General features: G+C 35.4%; 1 protein-coding gene across 1 annotated transcript; it reads left to right on the top strand.

The window, feature by feature from the left end:
* Positions 1–5168: 5168 nt before the first annotated feature.
* LOC122314905 (chloroplast stem-loop binding protein of 41 kDa b, chloroplastic) lies at positions 5169–9535 on the top strand. The gene is made up of 10 exons (XM_043130551.1): positions 5169–5348; positions 5983–6117; positions 6308–6394; positions 6534–6624; positions 6770–6824; positions 7279–7339; positions 8148–8369; positions 8656–8772; positions 8893–8982; positions 9130–9535. The coding sequence occupies exons 1-10, from the start codon at positions 5247–5249 to the stop codon at positions 9304–9306; spliced, it is 1137 nt and encodes a 378-aa protein (XP_042986485.1). The 5' UTR covers positions 5169–5246; the 3' UTR covers positions 9307–9535.
* Positions 9536–12555: the final 3020 nt, after the last annotated feature.

Consider the following 12555-nt stretch of genomic DNA (forward strand, 5'->3'; position numbering starts at 1 on the left):
TTCTCCTTCAGGTCCTGTAACAAAATCTACCATTCGGGGGGAATGGTAGTTAGGAATATCAAAGTGAGATTTGATTATAAATATCAGTAAGTTAACACAAAACTTCCACACAGACCAATGATGTATGGATGACAGTAAAAGTATGAATGCATAATCAAATTCATAAGTAATTAAAACATAACTTGACGTACAACATAACATAACTGACATAACTTAAATTGAAACATGAACTGAACTTAACTTGATATGAATTTGATCTGAAACTTGACTTAATATAAACTTGCTCTGAAACTTGACTTAATATGAATGTGATCTGAAATTTATTATTTAACTATTTAAATATATACTCCACAGTTGTTGTGGCCCCATGTATTCTACGTGTCACAATTGCTGTGTCTCACGTAGTGTATGCGTCACAATTGCTGTGACCCCATACATAAGTAATCAAAATATAACTTGACGTATAACATAGCATAACTGACATAACTTAAATTGAAACGTGAACTGAACTTGAACATGAACATAATATGTACGTTGTGATGACCCGCTTTTACGTATATTTTTACTGAATGGTTGTTTTTAATTTAATTAATATATTAGTTTATTTATTTTAAATTAATGTGTTTTAATTGGTTTTTAATTTATTTGAGGTGGTGTTTAATTTATTTTAGTCGTTTTACGGTTTTCAATATCGTTTTCGGCGGATCTGTTTTTGGTTACCAGAGTGAGAATTGAATCTCATTTTTTTTCTTTTCTCTTTTTCTTTTCCCTTTTCTTTTCTTTCTTTTTCTTTCTTTTTCCTTCTTTTTCTTCCTTTTCTTTTTCTTTCTTCTTCCTCCTCTCCCGCGTACGCAGCAGCCCTTTTTTTTTTCCTTCCATCGCCGCCTGTTTGTCAGCCTCGTTCTCTGCCGTCCGACCACCTTTTAGTGCACCGTTACCACCATTATCTTCCCCTTCCACCAGAGATCATCTCCACCAATTTTCAGAGCCATCGGACCAGCCATTAGCCTTCGAGAGCCGCCGGAAGTCGCTGCACCTGCTCTGTTTTTGCCCCTGTCGCCGGTTGCTTTCGCAACCCAGAACCACTGCTCGCCGGCGGCGTGGCCTACACCACCCACCCAGTTTTCTTCCCCTCTCACCGGTAAACATCCCCACCAAGTTTCACCTCCATCCGAGCCACCATTTCCGGCGCCGTCGCACCACCTCCGGCCACCATCTTTTCACAGCTTCTTCCCCTACCTCTTGCCGACCTAAACCACCTATTTCCGGCGTCGATCCGTTGCCGAAGCAGCTCCCACGAGCTCAACTCCGTTCAGCCCCTTTTTGGCCTTCGACCGCCATTTCCACCACCACCCACGGCCAAAACTCATTTCCCTTAGTTTCATAAATATCTCAAGGCCATTCTCTATCAATCCCGAGCCTTGGTTTGTCCTCGTTCAAAAAGTGGGTATTTTACAACTCACGGCCACAGTGAATTTTCACTGTTACGTTGCTTTCCTTCTGCTGTTTGCAACGCCGCAAGCTTTCTAAAAATACCGTATAGCGCTGTAAGTATTTTCCAAACCCTACTTTTAGATTTAAATATATTTTGCTCTTTCAATAAATTATTGTTGTTGGTTGGCTGATTCCGGACTGAGTCCGAGGAGTTCGGGGGTCGGATGGATTGAGGACGGAGTGCTTGGTTTTGGTTGTTTGTGATTGCTTGATTTTATTTGAGCCATGAGGCGTGAGTTGCATTTTGTGTATACGTGCATTTTATTTATTTGAGAAAATCTCGTTTTATTGGCGTAAATGGTTTTTGGGTGCGTGTGTTACACGAGCCCAAGCTGGGATGAGTTATTATCTTGGTGGACCTCCTCTGGACACTCGGGAGTGGATAAAACTGAGTGACATCCCCTGGGTCGTCGCAGGACGACGACCGAATCGCACGATACGGTAGCGCTGTCGTGTCGACTCCGTGGTCTCTATAGTGGCGGGGACTAGAGGATGGCCTGGCCAGGTACGCGCGGGGCGCGAGTCTGGGCATCGCTTGTTTAGGTGTCACATGCGTAGTCGTTACCTACGGTGTGGCACAGAGCCAGGGTGTGCGGGTGATCCCTAGGGGAGATCATGGTGTATGCATAACCGGATTATTTTTATGGTTTTCGGATGTGTGCCATTTTCTGGGAAAATGGCGATGTTGGTTTTCAAGGATTTTGATCCATTTTCTGGAAAAATGGTGGTTTGGGCCATTATCTGGGATAATGGCGAGACTTGGTTTTAAAGATATGTTTTTGTGGGCCAAATGGGTTTTTGGCATGCGTGTAAAAAAATCATATTTTATGGCGCATATGCATTGGGTTTTATTTCATGCATATTGTTTGAGTTTTATATGTTTTTATCTAATGGTGTTTAGAGTTTACTTACCTGCAGCACCATTTTTGGTACCGTAGATTTTGGTGCAGAGATTGAGGATGAGGAAGAGGAGGCTGAGTCCGAGGATGCGGCTCCGCAGGGGTGCTGATGTCATGTTTTGTATTTAGTTTAAAATTATATTTGGGTCTTGTAATATTTATTTATGTATGTTTTGAATAGATTTGTATTAAACAAAAAAAATTCTGGTACTTAGTTATTGACTTGCTTTTCGTTGCGTATTTCTCGTGCACATTCGTCGCTTTTTCACACACTTGGCACACGTCGATAGGAAGATGACCCGTAATGTCATCATCCGGACGTCTCGATTTTCTCGTGTTCGTGCGTGGGGATTTGGGGGCGTCACATACGTGAACATAACATGACATAACATAAACTTGATCTGAAATTTATTCTTTAACTGCTTAAATACATACTCCACAGTTCTTGTGCCCCCATGTATTTTACGTGTTACAATTACTGTGTCTCATGTAGTGTATGCATCACAATTACTGTGACCCCATATTTCGTGTGCCTGAAACTTATTCTTTAACTGTTTAAATACATACTCCACAGTTGTTGTGGTCCCATGTATTATACGTGTCATAATTGCTGTGTCTCAAGTAGTGTATGCGTTATAATTGCTATGACCCCATACATAAGTAAGTAAAACATAACTGAACTTGAACTGAATTCTGACAATCAAAATGATTTTGCAAAAAGTACCTCACGTGAATTACAAAAGGAGATACTCAGACAATCATAATGATTTCATCACGAGAATCCTAGATATAACAAACTTGAACATAACTCGAAAGACATGACGTACTTGAGATAAAAATATTTCATAATATGGCATAACATGTAATAGACAATACATTTAACATGACATACTTGCAATAGTGAATATTACATGATTTGACATACATGTAATAGATGACATATTTAACATGATGTACTTGTAATGTATAGTAATAAGTGACATAATATCTTATGTAACAGATGAAAACTCATGATAGAATAAATTCTGTATAACAGACAAATATGTGATAACTTGGCATGGTATGACATATATGATAACACATATATATACACTGTAGTTCTTTTACTTAGCACACATACACAGTAAATTGCTAGTAAGTTAAAAGCTAACTTACCTCGATCTCCGCGTTTCTTATAAAAGTTCAAGTGCGATCACGAGAAACTGTAATTAGTGATTCTAAAAGTTATAACTAAATCACTAATAATTTGAAATATAAAAAAATACTAACTTAAAGAGTAAAATTTTTATTTTACCCTCTATATGTAGGAAAATGACTGTTTTATCCATAACGTAAAGATTTTGCATGCTAAGTCCAAAAGTCACTTAAATTTGCATGCTTCATGTAAATTTTATCCTAACTCAAATATCAATTTAAAAAAAAATTTAAAACTAATCACAACTATTAATTCTACCAATTGATGTTGTAGTGCTACCTGATGCTCTTATTGCTACATCAAAATATACTGAGAGGTAGTCTCGGGAAGGGGGAGACCAAAATGGTATATTACCTAAAGTTCTCCATTCCCAAGCATTACAACGATCTCTATAAGATTTGATGACTTTTGGGACAAACTGATCAATGTTTATATTGAGGGATTCATGAATGATTTGGTTCCTATAAAACCAGATGTTATCCTTTGCTAACATAGCAAATAGTTGGAATTGGTGAAGGTCTTTGTCTATGATGTTCAAATTATTAGCCAGATTGAGTATTAGTAAAATCTAGCTAGTGATATCTTGATTTGCTATAGCATTTATGTCCAGTGACCAGGGTGATTGCCTCCATATAATTATAGAATATGGACATTTTAAGAAAAGATGAGAAGTATTTTCCTCTTCCATTTGGCAAATGGGACATAGAGCTTGATCTTCTTAAAGAGAAATACAGCTTTTTAGAAAACTCCTAGTGAGTAGAATATTGTCAAGTATTTTCCAAAAGAACAATTTAAGCCTATCCTACATTTTTGTAGACCAAATTTTTTTCCTAATGAAAGAGGGATGAACAGATCTATGTGCATTATACTGGATTGAGATAGGTGCATAAGCTAATTTGATTGAAAATTTTTCAGATGAGTGGTAAATCCATTTAATATTATCTCTTAAATTGTGAAACTGGAATTGTTCTAGTGGGATTTTTTTCAATTTCATTTGCAGTAGCATGAGAGAATAGAGATTGGAGGAGAAAGACTATTCCATCTTCTCGGTTCTTGAAGAATTAGTTTAGAAAGTCTCGATGAGGGATCTTTGGTAATAGATGAAGAAAGAGATATTGAGATTAATTAATTACACAAGAATAATTTATACATCACTCACTAAATCATTAAAAAAGAGTATTGTTTTTACACTTCTTAATTAATATAATCTCATTATTATTTTTTGACGTGACATAAATGATTGGCGTTAAAAGATAATAAAATAATAATTTAAATGTTAAAAACAAATGCTTTGCCTACCATTCGAGCCACCTTGGGTCCAAGCTATTGGGCTCTAGGACATGTCAAACCCATATTGAAATCAGGCAAACTATACTCAAAACCTCTTTCAAGTGGGTTGCTTCTGGACCTCTGGTTTTGGCAGTTTTTGCTCTTTTCGAGTGATAGAGAGGCCGAGCAGAAGATGAAGAGGTAACGGCCGTTTATTTAAATGAGAGGTTGAGGATAGAACCGAAGGGAGTGAGGTGGGTCATTGTCTTATCCTAACTGTAAGAACGAGAGACAGCCAAAGAAGAAGAGGTGATGGGCATAGTAAACATCCTTCAAATTTCAGCCCCAACAGACCCAAAAGACAAAGGGAAGGTGTATAGAGAGTTGGCATGGCAAAGTTGGTGGTGCTGCAACAAAAACAACCTTCCTTCTCTCTCCTCCCTGCCTCTCTCTCTGAATTCAATGGCACCAGACTCCACACTCAAATTCAGGTTCTTTCTCTCCCTATACCTCTCCTGTATTCCTATGCGTGTGATAATCTAAGTTTGGATGTCTTGTTTTTCCCTCTTGCCAAATTGAAGGAATCAATTTGTTAAAACCAGAAGTCCAAAATATATCAAGGAGAGTTTTGATAGGTTGATTACAAATCAATAAGCTGTTCTGTTCTTCTATATTTCCTGGGTGGGTGCTTGGTGCGGTTTCACTTTCTTAATATAGTTGTACAGTAGTGTAGAAAGAAGTGGATGGCATAATTGGCATTTTGTAGAGCTTTTAGTTTTGAGTTTCCCGGGTATTGTTGGAAGCTGGGACATAGTCTGTCAACCAGAAAACTTTGCAAGCAACTAGAATTCTGAGCTTGCTTTCTCTACACACTCCATAAAATTTCCCAAAACACCTGCTACACATGCAAAATATGACGCTTCTGCTCAATGTGATCGAACCAATTGTCTGATTTTCGAGATTGCATCAACATTAACAAGTAGGAGAAGGTATAACTTGTAGAGAAGTGTCAATCTTAAATATTTGTCAATCGAATTGTTCATTATCCTAGTAGAGCTCAATATCCTGCCCTCCTTATGCATCACAGTGATTAATCTGTTTCTAAACTTCTATTTCTGGCGACAGTTGAAAAGAGAGGTATGGAAGCCGAAAGGAGCATTACGCATCTCAGCATCAAGCGCCAAGAAGATTCTCATAATGGGAGGCACCAGATTTATTGGTTTGTTTTTGTCACGACTCCTTGTCAAAGAGGGTCATCAGGTAGGTTCCCCTTCTTGTTTTTTTTTTTTTTTCTTTTTCTGTTTTCCCCTTTTCCCTTCATTATTTCTGTCTCTGATTGTTTTCCATCTCATCAGGCATTTCAACAAATCCATAGAACAATTATTATTTTCCTGCTCAGTAACATCTTAGACGCCTTGATAAATTTAAGGGTACAAGTAATTTTTGGCAGGTGACTTTGTTTACCAGAGGAAAAGCACCCATCACACAACAATTGCCGGGGGAATCTGAGAAGGATTATGCTGATTTTTCTTCGAAGGTATGCTATCAATTATGACTTGAAGTTCTATCATTCAACATGAAATGCTGTATGAATTTTTTGTTCCGGTCTCAGTAGTTCATTTTGGGAGAAATAAATTAACGAGCTGCATGGTTACTAAATATGTCCACGATGCTAGATCTTGCATTTGAAAGGAGACAGGAAGGACTTTGACTTTGTCAAATCCAGCCTCTCAGCTGAAGGCTTTGATGTTGTTTACGACATAAATGGTGTGCACAATCTCATTTCTTGGCTCTTGTACTGAACTATTTGCTCCCTTCCACCATAATAATATGACACTAGCCTTTCATCACCAGAAGTACAATGTCTTACTCTTCAGCTTCAAATAATTGGCAAATTTGGACATGTTTTCAGGACGAGAGGCAGTTGAAGTTGAACCCATACTGGATGCACTACCAAAGCTAGAACAGTAAGCTCTGAACAGCTTGTTGATGATATTCCGCTATGCTCTAATTAGCAATACATATGATCCTTTCACAGAGAGCTCTGTATTGTCCATTGCTATTAAGTCATCTGGTCTTGGATTTTATTTTAAGTCTAGTTTGGAATCAATCCAGACTTGTTGTCTTGTATACAGATATTTTTATGCATTTCATCCCAAATTGGCAAATCACATTCATCCCTTACACGGGAATTACTCAATATAGCAAATCTTTGGTAGAAAGAAGATTATCTTTGAATAAAATTATGCAGTCTTATGTAAAAATACTACCTTATGATATGAAAGTAAGATAACTTTGATTTCATATGTTATGGAAGTTTATATTCATGTGTTGGGCTACAATGTTATCGAGTAAAATCAGATGTTGTTCCTTTTCTGTTACAATTGATTTTCTAATGTATAAAATTTAACTGATTCTCAGGTATATATACTGTTCTTCAGCCGGTGTCTACCTCAAGTCTGATTTACTACCCCACTTTGAGGCAAGTTAGAAGATTGTTTTGCCTAGCTCATTGTTCATCCTTTTCTGTTCCCCAGTCTCTTGGTCCTTTTGGTCTTTGCATGCTCACATTCCTTTATTGATTGCATTTTTCAGAAATAAAGGTTGCTTCAGCATCTCTGGTCTATAAACTGTTAAATCTAACCACTGCTTTGACCTGGATTGACTCCGGAAAATGAGCATCTGCTCTGCTCAAAGCCATTTTACGAGTTCAATCTCTTCTCCATCCAAATGCTTCACTCTCAACCCTACCTCTAGTATGACAAAAGTAATCAAATATGAAAATGCAATGTTTGAGCTGTCTTTGCTTGAACTAGAAGGCACACTGATCAAGTTGTTTGATCTTAACGTTTTTCTATTTTCTATGTAACTCCTCTTTTCAACAAAAAGAGAATTTTAAATCACACCACTCTCCCACAAGGTTTGAGGATATATGAAGGAAAGACTTATTTCTTAATTTCAAAGATGCACTCTCATTCTGCCTTCTGAGGTTTGTGATCCATATAGCATATACACCCCTACACCTACTCATGTGGCATTACAAACTAAAACAATAAATTATTTCTTTTCAAACTAAAATCTTTCATTCAAAGTAACCTCAGATAATAATTACTGACAATACTAGTTAGATGACAAGGAAAATTGAAAAGTGAAAGCAATCTAATGGTGCACATGGTGGAGGGAAGTTCTGACATTTTTACAAATATTGAGGGAAATTGAGTAATTTATCCAAAAAAAAAAAAAAAATATCTTTCCCATTTCTTTGCTAACTTGTTAGTGCTTCATGATAGACCGATGCAGTTGATCCAAAGAGCCGGCACAAGGGAAAGCTTGAGACAGAGAACTTGCTGGAATCAAAGGGTGTCAATTGGACTTCTATAAGGCCAGTCTACATCTATGGACCATTGAACTACAACCCTGTTGAAGAGTGGTTTTTTCACCGATTGAAAGCTGGTCGCCCAATCCCAGTCCCCAACTCAGGAATGCAAATAACACAACTAGGTCATGTTAAGGTAGAGAAATAGCAATTTTTATATGCTTTGAAGCGAAGTCCAGAGCAATGACTACTTCACTCTTGAACTTAAGTTGAACATTCTTATAAGGTATTCCTGTTAGTATTCAGTAGTCTGTGTGACTGCTTCAACTTGGCTGAAGCAACTCCAACAACATACATTCACTTAGCAAGTTGCATATAATATCTGCTGACACATGTTTGAAGCAATGATATATACAGCTATAGAATTCTTTATACTCGAATTTGATGCCAGGTTTTAACATGATATAGTTTTGCAATCACAGGACTTGGCAAGAGTTTTTGTTCAGGTTCTGGGCAATGAAAGGGCCAGCAAGGAAGTCTTCAACATTTCTGGAGAAAAATACGTCACATTTGATGGATTAGCAAGAGCCTGTGCAAAGGTAATGCTTGCAAATATATATCTCAATGGACATACAACAAAGAAGCCCTATGATTTGCTCAGGCACAGAAGTTTTTTATTTAAAGTAATTGTAGTGCTTACTTGTTTCTACTTCTGTCAGGCTGCCGGATTTCCTGAGCCTGAGATCATTCACTACAATCCTAAGGAGTTTGATTTTGGAAAAAAGAAGGCATTTCCATTCCGCGATCAGGTACATGTTGAAATCTAAATTGCAAAGGTGACGATTTGAAGAATATAGATGAACAACCTATGATACATGTAAAATAAGCCATTCCTTTATTAGCACTCTATTCCATTACTGATGGTATCATCGTTTTGTTAAAAATATAAACTGCAGCATTTCTTTGCATCTGTTGACAAAGCAAAGAGCGTGCTTGGGTGGAAACCTGAATTCGACCTAGTGGAAGGCCTTGCTGACTCCTACAACCTAGACTTTGGTCGGGGAACTTTCAGGAAAGAGGCTGATTTCTACACAGATGACTTGATTCTTGGCAAGAGTCTTGTTCTCACCTAGACCATTCCTGTCTTCGATTACTTTGTAGTGTTTCCTCCTTTCATCCAACTTTCCACTCAGGTAGAGAAGGAATAACTGCACAAATGCCAGGTTTTGTAGTGGTATAATCCCATCACTAGGAAATGGAAACCTGAAGTTGCATTACACGCTAGTTTCAACTCTCTGTGGTCATGTACGAGATAAAAAAAAAAATATGAATTTGCATAAATTAATGCCACTCTTCGTCGAAGATTTTGTCATCATCAATTATACTGACTGATATGATGCACTCACTTTTAAATGGTTTCATGAGTGAGCCATTTAAATGAAAAGCCACTTAAAATACTACACCAACTGATGTGAAATTCAAGATGATGATCATCGTTTCTCATCAACAATACTGGTTCATTGATATTTCCAAATATTGAGTAGCATTGTTGAAGTTTCTTTTTTTCTTTTTTCTTTTTTTTTTTTAACAAACTCGATATATTATAATTAAAGGATAAAGAAATACATGAATAAGGAGTTGGGGGATCCTGACAAACATTCTTTCTTAACTAGTGCAGCACTATAGCAGAAGAAAAAGATATGAACAATGAAAAAGATAAATGTTTCCTATCCTTTCACACTAAGAGAAGTAGCATTGTGAAGTTTTTAGTGCCAATGTGTTGAAACTCTCGTCTCTTTAAGGCCATGGGCTCTTTCTGGCCCATGAATCCATTGTAGGCAGCAATCTACATGGGCCACAATCCACAAGTATACGTAGGTAGAAAGCCTAAAAAATGATTCAAAGGCAATAACGGTCTTGAATTATCTTCCTTCCTTCCTTCTTTTGAGGGCTAGAATACGCGTTCTCTTAACAGCATGGAGCCTGGAATGATGTTACATTTTCGGAGCACTTGTTGCACCAATCCCATGTAGTAGGGTCACTAGGTCTCCCCCACCCCCCCAACCACCCCCACATGTGGCCATTTCAGTACTCATTCATTCCAACATCTTTTTCCACATTCCTTCCTCTCAGTTTCCACAACTTTTTCCCTTTTTTTTATTTTTTTAAACTTTTGAATGGGGACGTGGCAATAAATAATGGGACTAAATCACCGAAAGGGTCCTTAAACATTAATTCATTAATTGGATATCAGTTTCCTTTACTACATAAAATATTATGACATTAATCCAATAGATCTCATTCAAAGTAAAACACATAAATTTATGGCACAAATTAAGGATATGCAAAGAGAGAGTGAAAGGAAAGAAATTTCAAGAATTTTGATTTAGTTTAAATATTTAAAAGTATTTCAAATGATCTGTAAATAATAGTAAAATAATAATAAATAATTTATAAATAATAATTAATAATAATAAAGTGATCTGAATAACATCTTATATAAGTTGTGACCTTAAAATCTTTCATCACCCAAAAATTTCTTAAAAAATAGAAAGAGAGAATACAAAATCCATTAAAGGAGGGAAAGTCATCAAATTTTAAAGTAATAAAAAAATATTCAAAGAATATATGATGGAATATTCTCAAGAGATCCTAGTCAATAGTCTTTCTTTTAGCCGAAAAGAAAAACATTATTTTAAAACATATTTAGTACAAAGTCCTAAAACATTATCCGTAACTGAATTTTGTCGGTCGGGTCTACCTAGTTCCATAGACCATACGACGTGTTCCAAGTTCAATACCATACCTCATTATCCATATTTATTTCACTGTCCCCACAAAATAAAAATAAAATCTTATTTTAATGATTAAGATCCTCTTTTAGACCGATTAACTAACAAAACTAGAACAACTAGAAGCTAGCCCCGAGAACTTTTGCCACGTGGCCCTACGCCGTCCTCTGAATAATAAGCCGACACGTCTTGCCCCACAGGAAAAGAACGACACTCGACACTGTACCACACATTTGTCCATGTGGCGAGATCGAGTCGGTCGACTTTACTTTTCACTATTAAAATAGTGACAGACAAGGACGCCACATGTCCAAAATTTACGTGCCTCGACTTCGTGGGACTTTCGTGTGTAGTAATTAGAGGCCCCTATAGTGATATGGTCGGCGACGGTTGTTAATATAACGAGTAAATATTATATAAATTAATATAAATTACCGTTTAATTAAATTAAGAATATAAAGGAAGCTTCGTGATTGAGATCTGAGATTGCCCTTCAATATCTGTTTACTTATTTGTTTACTTTAGAATATTAATCGATAATAGCGAGTCAAGATGGAATAGTTTGTTTATTTCATGGGTACTCAAGCTTTTATCTTTAACAAACATAAATGATTTAACTAATAAATAAATTTCATAAAATAAAAATTATAAATTGACATAAATTTATAGAATATGTTAAATTATAAATTTATTTTTATTATAAACTAATTATCAATTTATAATTTTATTTTTATGGAATATATTTATAATTATAATACTTCTTTTTTTAAAAAAAATGTTAGATAATAGTCTGTAAATTCCACGCTCTTGCTTGAAAAAGTAATGGAATTCTCATGCGAGTCTCGTATTTATTTAATTTTTTTAAAATATATGAGATTTATATATTTTTAAATTGTACAAATTATTTTACTTTAAAAATGGTACATACACAAATTTAATTTTAGACTTTTATTATAAAATTAGTACCATTAATTTATTGGAGTAAAGATGGGAAAAAAAATCTACATAATCCTTTTAAATAACGCACGTTTGTGAGATATTATTTTTTGATACATAGGGAGTGGACATTCGATCATTAATTCTCTCAGTAAAAAATTAAGATATTTTCAATTAATCCAAAAAATCTTAGCAACACGCTTGTGAGATGGTGACAAACTTCGAATCCATAAGTTATATTTTATATAAAAATATATGTATGTGTTAGTACAATCATAATTAATTTGGTATACAAAACTAATCCTATTAAATTATAATTAATTAAGCCTTTGGATATTGAGGATTTTCTATAATCCCTAGAATATTCTGCAGGGCATATTTCTTCAAATCCCAATTATAATTTTCAAATTTAAATACTTACCATTTTATTATTTAAAAATATTTATACTATTCACGTATCATAATTTGATTTAAATAATAAATTTTAAAAATTGAATTTTATCATATATATTTATGTAGGGGTGGGGGTCGGGGTTCGAACATAATTCTTCTATTTGAAAATATATATAAATAATTTTATAATTTAATATATTATGTTAAATCATATTAATTTATAAATTTATTTTTTTATATCTAAAATATTTTCTCCAATTT

Source organism: Carya illinoinensis, chromosome 7 (assembly GCF_018687715.1).
Source record: "Carya illinoinensis cultivar Pawnee chromosome 7, C.illinoinensisPawnee_v1, whole genome shotgun sequence".
In the NCBI taxonomy this organism is placed as follows: domain Eukaryota; kingdom Viridiplantae; phylum Streptophyta; class Magnoliopsida; order Fagales; family Juglandaceae; genus Carya; species Carya illinoinensis.